The 18996-nt window shown below is 43.2% G+C and overlaps 1 protein-coding gene across 3 annotated transcripts in view; it reads left to right on the forward strand.

Annotated features, from left to right (window-relative positions):
- RAPGEF4 (Rap guanine nucleotide exchange factor 4) overlaps positions 1–18996 on the forward strand; it is a 329561-nt gene that overhangs the window by 75092 nt on the left and 235473 nt on the right. For 2 of the 3 annotated variants that reach the window (XM_018064697.1, XM_018064706.1), the window contains exon 4: positions 6464–6610. In XM_018064697.1, the coding sequence (XP_017920186.1) occupies positions 6464–6610 (147 nt within the window). Of the gene's footprint in view, positions 1–6463; positions 6611–14970; positions 15310–18996 lie in introns of those variants that run through there. The other variant, XM_013968813.2, reaches the window with a different exon arrangement.

Below are 18996 nucleotides of genomic sequence, written 5' to 3' on the forward strand. Positions count from 1 at the left end.
GTTGAAAAAGCCATCATTAATTGGAGATTAATACAAAATGAATAAGAGATTCTCTGTTACTTCAGTAGTAGAAAAACATAACTTGCTTTTTAGAAATGGAGATAGACATATGTATATACATGTATAGGTTAAGTCAGAAATAATATTTTCCTTTATTATTATTTTTTTTGTGGAGCACCTGTGTGCCAGGAACCATGTAGGACTATCTATTGTGTATATTGAATTCTACTAATAATCTTGTGGGAGAGATTGCACCATTTCGCAAATGAAAATACTGAGGCTCCTGGGAGCATTCTGCCAGAAGCCCGGGACCAGTAACTGACAGAAGTGAGGTTTGAATCTAGGCCTGCAAGGCGCCCCGTCTTCTCACTCTGCTGCCTCCCAGGGATTCCTACCCTCACTCTGCCCAACCCTACCTATGCCTGATGCTCCCTGCCGTCCCCCCGGGCCAGATTGTTGACATCTTTGGTAACTCACCTCACACCAACTTTTATGAGCGAAGATAGCCAGACCCCACCTATTCTGCTAAAACTCATGCTGCTGCTAAGTCGCTTCAGTCGTGTCCAACTCTGTGCGACCCTATGGACTGCAGGCTCCTCTGTCCACGGGATTCTCTAGGAAAGAACACTGGAGTGGGTTATGATTTCCCTCTCCGGCTGAAACACATTACAGTCCAAGACACTGTTCGTGACTTCAGTTGGTGCCTTGCTGGGCTGGAGTAGGTAGAACCTCCTCTTCTAGGTGACGGTGGGCGCCATCTAGAGGCGTGTGCAGGCAGTGCTGGTCAGGAGGTAGGAAGCCCGCGACTGAAGCAGCACAGCCCCCAGGTCAGCATGGTGAAGGATAGAGGCAGGCATAACGTGACGGGTAGGGCTGGGTGCTGGACAGCGAGGCAGGAAACAGGCTCCGCGATGGAGGTGGGTGGCCAGGCAGGCTGACGAACAGGCCGGGTGTCGGAAGGATGCCAGGAAGGGCTGTCAGAACAAGGCAGTCTGCCACTTTGAGAAGAATTAGGATACCAGGTGGGCTGTCAGGACAGATGCAGAAAGACAGAAACCCAGTTTCTCCAGCTGAAACAGGAACTCCGTTAGAATGGGGCACGCGATGATCAGAGTGGGAAAAGCAGTAACGCATTCACGCTTCTCAGTTTCTGGCTTTGATTGCCTCCGTCTCTCCTGATGAGGAAGAGAAGAGCTGAATGGGTTGTATCCTGTAGGAGAGGGTCAAGTGAGCCCCAGTATTGGGGCCAGAAGGTGAGAGGGGAGCAATGCCAAATGTTCTGTATTTTCCTGGTGATTTGGAATGATTAGGTAGTCAATAAATCTATCAATTGGCTGGTTGAAAAAACCTGTATGGCTAAAATTAATACTTAATCAAAATTAATTTTCCTATTGAGTCTTGGAAAGAGGTTTTTTTAAATTTTTAATTGATTGATTGCTTTACAGTATTGTGAAGTATTTAATACTATCATCAGTAAGAATCGCTTTATTCAGCATTTCTTTTGAATCAGCCATGGTGCAGAGCACTGAAATTATCTCCTTTAAATGTTATGAAGAATTAAGGAGACATCATAGTCAAGACACCTGGCGCGGCACATGGGGCATTGTGCTCCAGCCACACACGTGGAGATCCACATGCATACAGGATGCACGGGAGATTAGTACTGTTCAGGGTGAGCAGGTCATTAAGTGTTCAGGAGGTAGGAGAAGGACTGATCAAGTGGACTGACAGATGAGAGTGAGCCAGGTCAGATTGGAGGGAGAAACCAAGTATCATCTCAGTATCATGCCACAGTTAATTCTTTTTCTGAGAGTCCATCACCACTAGTTACATAGTAGACTGGGCTCAGACCCTGCGTCCTCTCCGGGAAACACAATGAGGTCTTCCCAGGTGACGCCCAAGGGATATTGCTCTTCGGGTGTGTCTGATGTGAAGTAGTCAGTGATAAGCTGGCCTCTGCTGCTCTTACAGAATCTCTTTGGGCATGCAGGTTTGGCCCAGTACCTCTCCAGAAGTCTCAGTGTACCTTGGGACTCACAGCTCAAGACTGGTTTAGCTAATCCAACCTCATGTTTATCCAGAAGCCAATCTGGAGACAAGGATCTGGCTGCAGTGGTTTTTATGGAGGACACCCCAGGAAGTGTTGTAAGGAAGTAGGGGAATTGAGACAAGGAATGATGAATGCCAATAAAAATGTGTAGATGAGTTCAGCTGTGGGCAGCTGGGCTCACTCCTTCCAGGAACCGTCTAACAAATTGTGTCTGGTAGAAGCTGGGGTATTTATCTTCCTACTGTCATGCCTCTTTGGAAGATGCACCTGACAAGCTTTAACTGTCCAGCACTCTGCCCTGAAGCAGAGCAATGCAGATGAAAAGGGAGACTGCAAGTATGTGTGGGAATTGTCCAGAAACCAAAGGTTGCTTCTGAGGGTAGGGCTAGTGTGGGAGAAATGGGTGGGGAGGCTCTGGCAGGACTCCAGCAGCATCTGCTAAACCCACCTTCATCCTTGAAAACACTCCAGTTTTTAAATCTTCATTTCATGTTTGAAAATCCTCAAAATAAATTGCCATCTTAATATAAAATGGGACATTTCTTCACTGTGGATGTTTCACAGTTTGTGCTGATTGCTTTCTTCACTCTCTGTCTCTGTAAATATTTCCTTTCGGTAACCTTTATGAACATTAATTTGCAAATGAGCAGAAAATAAAAGTCTGAACAGTCCCTATTTAATAAGTAGAGAGACATGAACAGATCTCAGTGGATGTCTGAGTTTAAAGGAATGATAGCATTGCATTCAGAAGTGGACACTTGCAGCCGCAGGCAAAGGCATGCATTTAGCTTCTCTACAGGATTTCAGGCTTGGAACTCTGACCTCCAGGGATCTGGTGAGCTGGGAGTGTGGACCAAAATAAGAGTGTGTTTGCCTCGCTGACTCATATTCACGTGGCTCTCATCTATCCTGCCTTTGAGTATACATACTGAGCAATGCATTTCGGTTCTGCTGCATTGAGAACATTGGAATGAGGGAACATTGGAATGTACATGTCTTTATTTGATAATTATTTTCTAAGCACTTTGCAGGTCCTTGCCTGGAATTCAGATGTAAACAAGGCCTGACCCTCAGGGACTGCAGAGACAGTGATTCATCTTTAGGGTGAAAATGTTCTTCTCAGGACTTCTTCCCTGTGCCCAGTTATTCCAGTGCCCAATCCACACTTCCCCAGTCCATTCAGATTTCTAAGTAAATTTGTCCTGAACATACTTAGTCTGCTGAGAGTCGAGTTTGAATTTGTAAGTCACACTTGTTTCAGGTGAGGTTTTACAGTCCTACTTTCAAGACCGTATCTTGTATTTGTGACTCCCTGTCCTTACATTTGAGAGGATGGAGTATGAAGGAGGAGATGAAGGCAGGTGGGCTCCCACACTCAGCCCTGGTGGGAGAGCCTGGGATACTGGGAATGAGCAAAGGTACTGGATGGAATGAGGGGGGCCAGTGCCCCTCTGTGCAGAGGTCCTGATGCACAAGGCTTTGCTGAGGAGAGCACTGGGCAACACTAACATGACAAGACGTTCTTATGTTTAGGAGGAGGCAGGGGTCATGTTAAACTCTCTGGGGAAGACCAAGAATACTTTCAGTCTTTTGTCTTTCTTATAAGAGCTGCTCGCTAGCAAGAAGATGGACTCACGTGACTGATTTTCACAATTGGACTTTCAAAGCCTGTGTCTTTGTATATGTTTTGGTGACGTGTGTCAGGGATAGGAGGTGAGAAATGGAGGAAACAACTTGGTCTGTAAAAATCTATAACTGGCTCATAAATAACAGATCTTCAGAGTTCTTTCGCATTATACTTTGTAGATAATCATAGATAATTAAGCTACATGGATAGTGGCAGGAGTAATAGGTATGGTTCATCCCTGACAGGTTTTAAAATAGATATTTACACTGGAGAGTATAAATTAGGCTAAAAGAGTTCTTTCTGAAGGATTCAGATGATTTTTTAAAAATGAAGTAGGCTAGTGGGATCTTCGAGCAAACCTGGTAATCTAGAGAATTTGTGAAAGTCTGTGATTTATCATAATCCATCCTGTGTTTTTACTAGAATTTGAAAATTACTCAGAAGTATCTGACTTGCTGACTTACTAGAGCTTTCCTGGTAGCTCAGAGGTTAAAGCATCTGCCTGCAATGCGGGAGACCCGGGTTCGATCCCTGGGTTGGAAAGATCCCCTGGAGAAGGAAATGACAACCCACTCCAGTATTCTTGCCTGGAAAATCCCATGGACCAAGGAGCCTAGTAGGCTACAGTCCACGGGGTCGCAAAGAGTCAGACACGACTAAGCGACTTCACTTTTACTTTCATCTGACTTGCTGGGTATTAATATTTCATTCCTGGGGATATTTTTCTGACTGAGTTTGTTTGTAGCTGTCTTTCTGGAAAATTTATTAGCAGGCCATTTTGGTTTCCCCTTGATCTCTCATTCTCTTCTGAAGTATTATTGATTTTATTTTCCTGAACACAATTTTATATGGTAATATTTGTGCAGAAGCAATTTGCTATGGTTCAAGGAACTGGATTCATAGGGGCATTTGTCCTACTAATATGACTATAAGGTCACTAACTTGATCTTAATAACATTTTCCTGTTATCATGTATTAGATGCATGAAAGGAAACCTGTGCCTTGTAGCTCAGGATTTCCTAGATGTATGTACCTTAGTCGATAATTCCTTGCAAAATGAATAGCCAGGTGATTTCAAGGGTTTGCCTTGCTTGAGGCGAGTCAGGATTAAACCCAAGTATTATCACATATGGTGCATGCAGAGAGGAAATTGCTTGTTTAGCACACCTTTAACTTTTAAGTCATTGATTCAGAACATTTTATAAGCTTCCTGCACTGTACTTCACTGGATGCTGTTTTTACTGTGTTGTGGCTGCGGGAGGCAGCATAATACAAAAAGCTTGGAATCTGTAGTCGGACAGGCACAACTAGAATCTGGCTGTGCACTATTTGCTATCTGTGTGCTAGGGCCTCAGGAGAAGGCGATGGCACCCCACTCCAGTACTCTCGCCTGGAAAATCCCATGGACAGAGGAGCCTGGTGGGCTGCAGTCTGTGGGGTCACTATGAGTCGGACACAACTGAGCGACTTCACTTTCACTTTTCACTTTCATGCACTGGAGAAGGAAATGGCAACCCACTCCAGTGTTCTTGCCTGGGGAATCCCAGGGATGGGGGAGCCTGGCGGGCTGCCGTCTACGGGGTCGCACAGAGTGGGACACGACTGAGCTACTTAGCAGCAGCAGCAGCAGCAGGGCCTCGTGAACCAACCGTGATCACCTTCATTTTCCTGGTCTCTTTAAGACAGGCTGACATAACAGTATCCCTATTCTGGTGTTTTATTTAAATATCGTAATTGAATTCTCTCACTTGGGAACAAAAGCAAGTTCATCTTCCAAAAATTTCCCACATTTTCTTAGAGGTAGTAGTGCTCAGCTGCTCTGTCGTGTCTGACTCTTTGCAACACCATGGACGGTAGCCCGCCAGGCTCCTCTGCCCATGACATTTTCCAGGCAAGAATACTGGAGTGGGGGGGCCATTTCCTACTCCAGGGGATCTTCCCAACCCAAGGATTGAACCCGCGTCTTTTGTGCCTCCAGTATTGGCAGGCAGATTCTTCACTACCAGTGCCACCTGGGACACCCAGAGATAGTAGTCATATAGAAAGGTAACCACGCATACAGAAAGGACAGTACAAGATTGGCCGCAGCTTTCTTCGTAAGATGCCCAAACCATAAATAACCCAAATGTCCACTAGGAGGAGAATGGATAAGCAAATTGGGGCATATCCATGCAGTGGTCCACAGGGCAAGGAAAAAACAGCTGATCCGCACGACAACATGGATGAATGTTATAGACATTATGTTGAGCAAAAGAAGCCAGACACTAAAGAGGGCATATTGTCTGAGTCCTTTTACGTAAAGTCTAAAACTGGCAAAATTCCTTTATGGTGCTAGAAATCAGAAGATCAACTGCCTCTGAAAGGACGGTCTTGACTTGAAAGGGGCATGAGGGAAGTCACAGTGGTGACAAAAATGTTCTGTCTTGATTTGGGTGATGATTACAGGGTGTATATATTTGTCAAAGCTTGTTGAACTGTGCAATTGAACCGAGTGTTTTACTGTATAGAAATTAGTTGACCTTTGAACAGGACGAGTTTGTACTGTGTGGGTCCGCTCATAGCAGAGTTTTTTCAGTAGTGAATACGACAGTATAAGAGAGTCTGTGCCTGGTTGAATCTGTTGATGTGTAGGAACCACGATATACTCCCGATGTTCTACTGTGTGAGGGGGTTGGCACCCCTAACTCCCACGTTGTTCAAGGGTCAACTGTCTACTTCTGAGAAAACACAACTCATCCACTGATAAGATGTCGACTTTTCTAACAACCGGTTTTTGGGGTTCTCAGGACGCAGTGACCATCTGCACTCTGGGAATCGGGACAGCCTTTGGAGAGTCCATTCTGGACAACACTCCACGCCATGCGACCATCGTTACCAGGGAGAGCAGTGAGCTGCTCCGCATCGAACAGAAGGACTTCAAGGCACTATGGGAGGTGAGCCTCGAGGCGGCTTTGTCAATTAACGTGGTTGCAGAAAAGACAGGGAGCACCACGTGGATAATGGCATTTAGTCAAGCCTTAATGTGTTCTGTTCTCAGCCAGTGGATGGAATTTAATTTTCAAAACTTGTCTTTGAAATGAGTGAGTGAAAAAGGCATTTTGACACAAGACATCCTTCTTCTTTTTTTATTTTTTAATTTAGCGCTTGCTCAATTTCCTGTGGTTTGACATACATGATAATTATTTCTTGAATGACCATAGAGTGTTTTATGTATTTCCTCCCTCCTATTCCACAAATGTATTCTTAACCATGGAACAAAATACTTTGACATTTTCTTTGGCATTTTAAAAATCATCATTGACATGATCCCTGGAAAAGTGGGCTGAATGGGGTTAACATCTGCTTCATTTAAATGCTTTTAAAAATGAAGTGCCCCATAATAAGGTATGGGAAACGAGGGACATAAAGATGGCTGGTTCCCTGTCAGCTTAAAATGCACGGGTGCCACAGCAGTGGCTGGAGCAGTCAGTCCTGGTGGCGGGTGCATTTCCTGCTGCTGACCAGCATCCCTTAGGGTACCATGCTCATTTACAAGGACGGAGAATAAACCATCTTATATGCAGTCATGGCAAATGGAGCACTTAGGCCCTCTCATCTTTTATGCTTATTCCTTTTCAGTTCTTCAAGCTTCTGATTTTTACCTGTGGTTGCTCCCTATCTTTGTCCCAGGCTCAGTATGGCCAAGTGTTAACCCATCGAGCTGGCAAGCTTTACCACTTGTCCCAGTGTGGCTAAGATTTTAAACTTGATCTAAAAAGAATTTTGTGTAATCAAATTGCTTCCTCCAGAGCCAAACAAATGCCAGATGCATTAAGGGAGCGAACCTGCAGGTGAGTGAGTGATGCTTTGCCTTGAAAGTCCTGCAAGCCTTGGAAGGCCCTGGTGGTGAAACCTGTTACTTTTATTCTTGGCAGTAGTGAATAAATTGCAGGGTTACTTGTTTGAAATGTTCCTCTTAGAAAATATTAAAGAGCTCCAACAGCTCTGTAAAGTTCAGAGACAAAAGCGAGTTTTAGGAAGGCAAAGCCAAAGTAGGTTTGCGTGAGGTTTGTGTGGAGAGGTTTTCTGTCAATTAAAAGGGCCCAGGCTTGAGGCAAATAAGCTGCTTTTTGGATCTTTAAAAGGTAAACCAAAAAGTCTTTTCCAAAAGGAAATTTGGAAGACTGGTTTAAGAACAAAAAATGACTCCTACTTGTGATGTGTGTCATTATAACTGCTTTCATCTGTGATGACTTATTCAAGTTGTTGGTCGAGGATGGTTTGAGGGCAATAATTAAAAAATTATTTTAATTAGGAGGCCCCAGTGCTGTGAAAAGTTCTTGAGAAGTTGCTACCTGTGAACATTCTACAAAATGTATTTAAAACATTTTCAAACATAAAGGAAATCAAAAAGGATAATACAATGAAAGACTGCACTCTCACTTGGTCCAGCAGTTGTTAACATATAGCCATATTCCTCTTTTTTACTGAACCACTTTAATATAAATGTCAGGCATCATGAAATTTCATCCTAAACATCAGCATATATCTCCAGACAATCAGAATATCCTGCTGCATACCCATAATACCATTATTTCACCTACAAAATTAAAGGCAATATCCTCATCTGATACCCAGTGCACAGCTGAAATTTCCCCATAAATATCCATAAATTTATTCTGTGAGTATTTTTATATCTGTTTTATTTCCAACAAGGCTCAAATAAAGAATCATGCGTTACATTTGATTGTTATATCTAAGCCAGTCTCCCTCCTCCTCACTGCTTCCATGAGGGTATCTTTTTTGTACCCCTACCCCAGGGTTTCCTGAAAATGAAAGTTAGTGCTGAGGGTTTGATTAGGTCAAGTCAAACAGTTTTGGCAAGGAGAAGCCAAAGGTGATGCTGGGTACGTTCAGTTCAGTTCAGTCGCTCAGTCGTGTCTGACTCTTTGTGACCCCATGAATCGCAGCACGCCAGGCCTCCCTTTCCATCACCATCTCCCGGAGTTCTGAGTACATTAGGGTGCTCCTAATGTCTGGATGCCTCACTGTTAGCGATGTGTTGATTTGACTCATTTGATCCCTCAGTTGGATTGTATTTGAGTATATTTTAGGGTGGGCTGTTTTTCACAGAGATTTCCCTAGGAGGAAGATTGTTAAATATGGGTATTGATGTAGAAGGTGGTCCTTAGTATCCCAAACCTTGCCACGTGATTTTGTAATGCAGTGGGTCCAGCCCTTCACCTGTAACCTCACAGCATGATTCTGGTCTCCCCTGTCAGTGAGCTGAAAAGGATGGAGGGAGTATTTAGTCTAACCTCTTATTTTATAGGTCAGAATGTGGAACCTCATACTGAGCAAGAAGTTAATAAGATACTTTACTTACCTGTTCATGCAACCAAGTGCAAAGTGCAAATTAGGTGCTTCTCCAGCATTTTAACTGACTGAAGTGAGAGTGCAGAGAACTCCATTATCTAGCTGCCTGTGTGAATCAGAACTTTATTCATGGGCACACTTGTGCATTTACAATGCATGATCCTCCTAAGAAATTGAAATTCTAAATTACCTTCTGAGTAATAAAGATCAACTTCTGTTTATTCTACTGTTCACTTATTCAGCAAACGCTTAATGAGGATCTCCTGTGTGTCAGGTATAAGAGCAGTGAGCGAGATTGAGAGAACTGCCGCTTGCTGGGCCAGGGCTTCTGTTCTGCTTGGAGGAGACAGAAAGTAAACTAGCAAGTCAATAATATTATTTCAGAGTATAATATATCATTAAGTAAAACCTATTATTTGAATTTGGGTGATCTATTGATGGCACATGTAACACTAATCTGCTAGCAAAATATTGGATAACCAGAACACCTTTTCCTTGATTATGTCAGATAACAGAGTTGGCAATCCAGCCATTCATTACACTGGTACATAGGATCTGTAAGCAACATTAAAACTGAAGTCTGAGTTTGATCTGATAGCCAGATATCAAAAGTGAAGGAAGACAGAGCTTCAGGATTCAGGGAGAACCCTCACTGAACCATTAAATGGCAGGAAGAACAGTCAGGTGGATCCTGCTTCTCCTGTCAGTGTGGCAAGAAGCTCACTGTTAGGCTCTAGTTCCCACACAGTAAAAATTAGATTGTCTGAATCATGGGTCTAAATTCACGTGTTCATCTCATCTGCCTGCTCACTTGTGAGGAATGGCATAGTGGGTCCATTGTGTGGCAAGCACTCTTGGAGACTTCCCTCGTTATCGATGACTTTGTCGCTTAAAGCATCACTACAAACAAAGCTAGTGGAGGTGATGGAATTCCAGTTGAGCTCTTTCAAATCCTGAAAGATGATGCTGTGAAAGTGCCGCACTCAATATGCCAGCAAATCTGGAAAACTCAGCAGTGGCCACAGGACTGGAAAAGGTCAGTTTTCATTCCAATCCCAAAGAAAGGCAATGCCAAAGAATGCTCAAACTACCGCACAATTGCGCTCATCTCACACGCTAGCAAAGTAATGCTCAAAATTCTCCAAGCCAGGCTTCAGCAATACGTGAACCGTGAACTTCCTGATGTTCAAGCTGGTTTTAGAAAAGGCAGAGGAACCAGAGATCAAATTGCCAACATCCGCTGGGTCATGGAAAAAGCAAGAGAGTTCCAGAAAAACATCTCTTTCTGCTTTATTGACTATGCCAAAGCCTTTGACTGTGTGGATCAGAATAAACTATGGAAAATTCTTCAAGAGATGGGAATACCAGACCACCTGACCTGCCTCTTGAGAAATCTGTATGCAGGTCAGGAAGCAACAGTTAGAACCGGACATGGAACAACAGACTGGTTCCAAATAGGAAAAGGAGTACGTCAAGGCTGTTTATTGTCACCCTGCTTGTTTGACTCCTATGCAGAGTACATCATGAGAAATGCTGGGCTGGAAGAAGCACAAGCTGGAATCAAGATTGCCAGGAGAAATATCAATCACCTCAGATATGCACATGACACCACCCTTATGGCAGAAAGTGAAGAGGAACTAAAAAGCCTCTTGATGAAAGTGAAAGTGGAGAGTGAAAAAGCTGGCTTAAAGCTCAACATTCAGAAAACGAAGATCATGGCATCCGGTCGCATCACTTCATGGGAAATAGATGGGGAAACAGTGGAAACAGTGTCAGGCTTTATTTTGGGGGGCTCCAAAATCACTGCAGATGGTGATGCAGCCATGAAATTAAAAGATGCTTACTCCTTGGAAGAAAAGTTATGACCAACCTAGATAGCATATTCAAAAGCAGAGACATTACTTTGCCAACTAAGGTTCGTCTAGTCAAGGCTATGGTTTTTCCTGTGGTCATGTATGGATGTGAGAGTTGGACTGTGAAGAAGGCTGAGCGCCGAAGAATTGATGCTTTTGAACTGTGGTGTTGGAGAAGACTCTTGAGGGTCCCTTCGACTGCAAGGAGATCCAACCAGTCCATTCTGAAGGAGGTCAGCCCTGGGATTTCTTTGGAAGGAATGATGCTAAAGCTGAAACTCCAGTACTTTGGCCACCTCACGCGAAGAGTTGACTCATTGGAAAAGACTCTGATGCTTGGAGGGATTGGGAGCAGGAGGAGAAGGGGATGACAGAGGATGATGACATGGCTGGATGGCATCACTGACTCAATGGACGTGAGTCTGAGTGAACTCCAGGAGTTGGTGATGGACAGGGAGGCCTGGCGTGCTGCGATTCATGGGATTGCAAAGAGTCGGACACGATTGAGCAACTGAACTGAACTGAAAGCAGTGAGGGTTGGATGGTATCACTGACTCAATGGATATGAGTTTGAGCAAACTCCGGGAGATGGTGAGGGACAGGGGAACCCGGTGTATTGCAGTCCATGAGGTCACAAAAAGACATGACTGAGAGACTGAACAGCAAAGTAATTGATGAGGACCTGGAGTCTGAAGTACTTCTATCTAGGAAATGATGGTGTCTAATCACTAACAGGTAGCCCAGTCTAAAGAAGCTCCTTAACAGGCTGAGTGAATTATCTGTTTTAAATCTTACACTTGAGACTTTAATGGCAACAGAGAGCTTGGTAATCCTGCTTCCTATCCTAATCAGAGGCAAGTGTTGTCAGTTCTCAGCAAATGCACACTCAGAGACCTACGTGTGAGATATTGAAATTCTATTTAATTTTTATCAAATATTCTTGCTTTATATTGTCATTAATGTTGTAGGTCAGATTGATAGCACCCAGAGTATTTTTAAAAATTACTGTCATACTTTCAGAACAAACTTATGGTTGCCAGGTGGTGGGGAGAATGTCGTCAGGGAGCAATAGTTAGGGAGTTTGGGATGGACGTGTACACACTGCTGTTTTTAAGATGAATAATCAACAGGGTCCCACTGTATAGCACATGGAACTCTGCTCAATGTTATATGGCACCCTGGATGGGAGGGGAGTTTGTGGGAGAATGGATACATATATATGTATGGCTGAGTCCCTTCACTATTCGCCTGAAACTAGCACAACATTGTTAATCGTCTACACCCCAAGATAAAATAAAAAGTTTTAAAAAATAAAAAATTTAAAAATCAGAAAATTCATATCAAAAAATTGTCATAAATGTGACCAGAGCATTCTTTCAGTCACCTATCAGTTCGGTTCAGTCACAGAGTCGTGTCCGGCTCTTTGCGACCCCTTGGTCTGCAGCCCACCAGGCTTCCGTGTCCATCATCATCTCCCTGTCAATCATCTATACAAATATATCAAATCAACAAAACGTTCCCCAAGATATAACTGCGGTAGCAGCTTGATGCTTGTTTTGTACCCTATATCTTTCCTAATAGCTACTTTCCTAATGAAATCTTTAAATCTTTCGATCTTCCTTAATGAAAGCTACTTTCTTTCCTCTTTCTTTCCGTGTTTCAGTTGTCAATTTATGGTCATATCCGAGGGCGCTAGGTTGCTCCATCTCAAAATCAGGTCATATTTTCTTAGCTTAAGTGAATTACAGTGGCTTTATTCAGAGTTGGTCAATAATACGTCCCTCTTTTTTCATACTTCTTTGATATTAGAACTTAATACAAATATTAACTAGATTTTAAAACATCTCATTTTTTAATAGCATCTTGGAGGGGGGAGGGAAAAAGTACGAGTGAAAGGAGAAAGTAATGTTTTTGAATTTCAGAATAAAATTTTAAAAGTCGAAGTACCATCTTGAGAACTGTAATTTAAACTCTGACTCTAGAGGCAGTGTATATCCTCGATAAGGCAGTTAAATGGCAAAGCAGTTTAAGTGTTGGTTTGGGAGTTCTAAGCCATTATTAATACTCGATCCAAGATTATGAGTATTTATGACTGCTGGTGGTTCTTGAAATAAATAAATAGCAATTTACTGTTCAATTCCATGAATGTCTTCTGAGCACACACAGTCTAAGGTTGTCAGTGGTTAGACCAATAACAAAGGGTTTTTTCGGTTTTCTTCCTGACTTTCTGGCTGATGTTTTGGATGAAGATGCTCTCAGGTTTACAGTGCATTTTGCCATCTTTACATGGAATATTCCAAACACATGGGCTTGAATGAGGATATGAGTCCAATGTGTTCAGAGAAGTAGACTGGGGAGTCACTCTCCATCAGACTCATAAAAGATACCACTGGGAGGTATTTGCACTGGAGATCTAACACCTGTATTCCAATTGCATGAACATCATTCTGGGCAAAAACTCTCCTTCATTGCAAGCTATGTTTGAACATGTTCAGAGTAATACATACTCTGTATTTTGAAATAAATTATTGAAAAATTGAATAAATTATTTGAAATTTAAAGACAGCAATGAAACTAGAGTTTTTAGAAACAAAGCAGTATTTTAAATTTGTAGTCTGAGCCGTGCCACAGTAAAAGTGGCTTTTTGGCTGAAATAGTTACCCAGAAGCTCTGTGATTTTATTCTAACCAAGACCTGCTGCTGCTGCTAAGTCGCTTCAGTCATGTCTGACTCTGTGCGACCCCAGAGACGGCAGCCCACCAGGCTCCCCCGTCCCTGGGATTCTCCAGGCAAAAACACTGGAGTGGGTTGCCATTTCCTTCTCCAATGCATGAAAGTGAAAAGTGAAAGTGAAGTCGCTCAGTCGCGTTTGACTCCTAGCGACCCCATGGACTGCAGCCCACCAGGCTCCTCCGTCCATGGGATTTTCCAGGCAACAGTACTGGAGTGGGGTGCCACTGCCTTCTCCGAACCAAGACCTACAATATCACAGAGAACTCTTGCTCGGATGCAGTGATTGATCCACTAGAGTTTATTCCCCAGACATGTCTGTGGCCTCAGCAAGTATTGTTAGCTGATGATTTTTTATGCTTTCTGAGATATAAAATAGAATGATAAAAATGAGAGATGTGTGCATGTTTCTTTCTTAGGAAAAGAATGCAGTTTGTAAACAAGAATATTTCTAAGAGTAATGAATATTGCCAAAGAAATATTTCTACATCTATCTCTATTCCCTAATTTTCAGTGTTTTATTTCTCGATTCTACCAGATATATTGGCAGTTGTTGGACTGAAAAGCTTTTTAGCCATTTCTGTTTACTGCCTCTTTTGGACTATGCAGAGAGAAAAAGCCCTTTTCCATTAGTAATCTTTCAAGCCACTATGAGAATAGGAATTATGGAAATAACAGCAGCTTAGTCTTTGCTGATGCACTTTAAAAACCATATTGGAATAATATACCTCTCAGAGGCATCTGCTCCAGCTTGAATAGATTTGATGTTCCTATCTGTCTTGGGCTGTCAGAAAAATTAAAGCCCAATACTTAAAACATAGTATCTTAGAACATAAAAATCTCAGAAGCCCTTTGTGTGGGTTTTAATACTTTATTTAGCATGCAAAAAAATTCAGGTTGTTTTGCTTTTGCATTAATGGTGGCCTTTCAAGGTAGACTGATATTTCAAATAAATGCATAGATGTTGAACTCTGGGTATAACTGTTGAAGTCTGTGACCCACCCTCAGGTAGGCTGCCCCTGACCTGCCTGTTAATATGCAGGGTCTCCCCCACCCCCAGCTGAGGATTAACCAGAGCCTAAAAGCCAAGTGACCTGCTTTCTCCCAAGTCAGAGGCCTGTACTGACTTTTTGGCAACTTTGGAGCTTGTACTGTAGGGTTACTTCCCAGGCCAGAAATTTGCATCAAAGGACTAAGAAAAATACATCCAAAAATAAACATGAAAGCCAAGACTTCGTGCCAGGAACTCCAGCCACACACATCCTGTTGGCTGGTTCTCCCGCCTCTCTGCTCACAGTTCTGCTGCTTTTAAACTGAGCGGAAGCCTGCTCGGCTGACGAGGACTTCATGCCTGCCCCAGGCTCTCACTCCTCTGTCCGCCAGCCTTTCCACGGGGTGGCAGAATGATTCAGATCCAGAGAGGAAGGGAGTGAAGTTACTAGGAGGTAACTAAAGTTAAAAAGATCTATATACACATAGGCAGTCAGAGGCAATCAGAAAAGACTTCCTGAGCTTTCCTAGAGAGGCACCAGCCCTGGTTCTCTCTCGGGACCAAGATCCTCTTAACAGTAACAGATCCTAACAGGAAATTATCGGCGATGAAGGTGCATTTTGCTGTCCAGATAAAGGACAGCTCTTCACTGGATGTCTGAGAACACTGAGAAAAAGGAAAAGAAGGACGCATGCCCTGCAAGGTCAGGATGGATTCTTATCTATTCTTCAGTGGGGAAATAATTACATGTAGCAGCTTGCAGTTTGGTTTTATACTCTAACGCATCTCTGGCTTTTCTAATGAAGTTCCACCAGACCTAAATATGTACCATGGCACTGACATAATTTGATTTCATCTTTATTTGTGGGGGGAGAGTGGAAGCGGGGAGTAGTGACTTGTTTTTCTGATGGTGAAGGATTTGTTTATTTAGCCGGATGATCTTAAATGTTTCCAGAAGATAAAGATATTTGTTCTTAATTAGGCAGAGTTACATTTATCGCATTAATATTAAATACATGTATTTAGTGAATGGCATCTATTAAAAATGAATTTGGGGCAAGGAAACAGATTGGGAGTGATGGTATTTCACCCTCTAAATGCCTGCAGCTCTCAGACTATATGAAGTCCTCCGTGTTTATGGGAAACTCTGCTACATTATTGATGAATTGCAGTCCCACCAGCTCTGAAAGCTGTGATCTCACTGTTTCTCAGATGATGACCAGGGGGTCTGAACAGATCAAGGCTTGGCTGGCAGGTGCCAGAAGTGCCCAGATGTTGCTGGCAGGGCTGTTGGCAGGGTGCCGTAAGCAGTGTCATTCCTTCTTAGCCGGTGTTCCTTTGGGTGCTCATTTCAGGAGTGTGCAGTGGACGTTCATGTCTTCTAGGAGGTGCTGTTGGTAGAGGCTTTGAAATCCTTCCTCTGGTTACGCATGTGCCAGCAGGCGGTTGGCAACTCCCCCGCCCTCTCCCTACACTTTAATCTAGCGGTACCCCTCTTCTCTCTCTCAGCTCACCGGTCAGTCTGTATACTTCCTAAAGAGATGCTCAGCTCAGTGTTAATTGATGCCTCTTGGGAAATTTCATCTCTAGAAGCTTCTGTCATACTTAGCAAGCAGACGTGGCTCCCACCATGGGGAGATACAAAATGCACCATATCTGTCTTTCTGGTTTAGGATCTAGCATAGAAGACAGATGAACATGAACACAAATCACCCTGATACCAAACTGAAAGGTACTACAGGAAAGATAGAGGGTTCTGAAGGGGATGTGGGGGCGGGCAGGGAGAGATTTATTTCCATGCAGGCTATCATTTCATCCAAAGACAAAGAGATCTGGTGAATTCTTGTGTGGCTAACAAGGCCGTTTTTCAGCTTCCCTGAAGGACTGGGGTCAGTTAACCAAATTATAGTGTTTGAGGGAGCCTTGTCCCAAGGGACTGACCACACAGAAGAGGTTGGGCTTCCTCGCTTGTGTTGTGCTGGCCTGCCTTCTCCCGTCCTGGATGGCTTGCGCCAGCTTGTTTAAGGGTCTGCCTGCTCTCTTGAGGGTGTCATGCGTTATATTTCCAAATGTCTGGCTTTGTGTTTTGTTTGTTGTTCAGTTATCACTGGAGAGATCTGTTCTGAAGTTTAATGGGTCCCCCAGGCAAAGACAGTGTGAGTTGGGAGAACTTTTAAGAGCTTGAGACTTTCAGAAGGAACTCGTGGTGTGGACTGGGGATATTGTTAAGCTCTTTATGTGTCAGGAGCCCTGTGGTCATGGGACTTTCCTACTCTCATCAGGCCGAATTCCACTCCTGTGTAGTCTGCAGGCCCCCATGGAGAGGTTAGGGCCCAGTCACCAGGGCAGGGTGTCTGACACCGAGGAAGGAGCAGCAGGAAATCCTGCCCCAAAGTCGGCAGCTCCGAATTCCTGCAGTCTTGCTTTGGTTGATCTCACTGACCTCAGTGTTTTGAGCTGTCTAGCTCAAACCAATAAATGCAAGACAGACCTTCTGAAGGCTCTTGATGTGGTCTAGTGTTCTGGCCTGAAATTCTGAACTATTCCTGGTTTCACCCAAGTTTGCTGAGTGCCTTTTTGGAAAGCATCCTGGGCCACCTATTTGTAACGTAAATATACCTTTACTGAAATCCTGCCTTGCTGACAGCAGTGGTCCAAGTTAATGTTGAATGTTAGGTGCCTTATAAGTTGAACAATTCAGGGCCTTCCACTCATCTTTTGGTTTGCAAATTCAAGGTGGCACAGCCACAGATTATGTGAATGGAAAGAATAACATATAGGCAGCAGTTGATATAGTATCAGAATATGTGACTTGAAAAGCAAGAACTTTTTGGTTTCTTTCATCATTTATAATTGTAATTCATAAAACTAGTTCCATGTTAGAATTTCCTGGGAGTTAGAAAATTCCCATGATGGGCCATCTCTAGACCAATGAAACTAGGACCTCTAGATGGCAGGGGCTAGGCATCACAGCTCCTTAAAACTCCCCAGCTGGATCTACCGAGAACCCCTGTCTTCCAGCACCAGGCTCAGGTATCCACTCTGCAGCTCTGCACTCGCTGCTTCTGTGTGGCCCTGGGCGGCGTCTTTGTCCTGTGCTAAGGGTCTATGACTGAATGATATGTTGGCTCCTTGCTAGTCTGTGTTAACTTTCCCAAGTGCTGTTATTCCTTCCTTTTGGCAGACATTCTGCTTCCAGATTGGGGTTTCTGCCGGATTTAAGTGATAATGGCCATCAGTACTTTAGAGACCAAGTGAGTGGCGTTTGTTTGAGGCTTTGTGATTAGACGTTGCCTATGTGGTCTGGTTATTAAAAGTGCAAGAATAAGGTGCAAAATCACCGCCAAATTCCAGTCCTACAAGCACACGTTCACTTAGTTGTCAGAATAATATCTTCATATACCACGTAGCTCCTGGAAAATTTCACTGTGACCTTGTAAGAGATAAGAGTGAAAAGGGCAAATTGTATCTTAGTGATATTATGAAAAGAGTTTTGAATTCATGAACTCCTAGATCCCTGATCTGTCCCTGGACTATACATTGAGAATCACTTAAGATAAATTCCCAGAAAAAGAAATACTAGTTGAAGGGTATGAAAACTTTTATGGCTCTTGATAAATATGATCACATTTATTTTCAGTGGTTTTTATTCTGCCACCAAGAGTATTTGAGCATTCCTATTACATCCAGCCTTGGTCAGGATGACCATTTTATATATGTTTATATATATATGTGTATATACTTATACACACAAACACATTCTCTTAGCTCAGCTGGTTAAGAATCTCCCTGCAATGTAGGAGACCCCAGTTCGATTCCTGGGTAGGGAAGAGCCCCTGGAGAAGGGATAGGCTACCCACTCCAGTATTCTTGGGTTTCCCTGGTGGCTCAGATGATAAAGAATCCACCTACAATGCAGGATACCTGAGTTCAATCCCTGGGTTGGGAAGATCCCTTGGAGGAGGGCATGGCAACCTACTCCCATATTCTTGCTTGGAGAATCCCCATGGACAGAGAAGTGTGGTGGGCTACAGTCTTTGTCATCTCAGAGTCAGACACAACTGAGCGACTAAGCACAGCACATGTGTATTTTTATTTCCATCATATTGTTGTTGTGTTTGATTACTGCTGAGATGGAGGAGATTTTCTTCAGTATTTCTTTACTGATTATACATACAACCTCTTTCAGGACATGTTACTCATACATAGATTGGCATTTATTCATCCAATTATGTGAATGCTGTATTTGATCAAGACATTAACCCTTTCTGGTAATTCCTTCAAATATATTTTTCATGGTCTGTTTCATTTTTCATAATATTTAATGTACATAACTTCTAAATCCATTAAGTCTACCACAATTTTCCATAAATCCCAAAGGTTTTGTCAT

Source organism: Capra hircus, chromosome 2 (assembly GCF_001704415.2).
Source record: "Capra hircus breed San Clemente chromosome 2, ASM170441v1, whole genome shotgun sequence".
NCBI lineage: Eukaryota > Metazoa > Chordata > Mammalia > Artiodactyla > Bovidae > Capra > Capra hircus.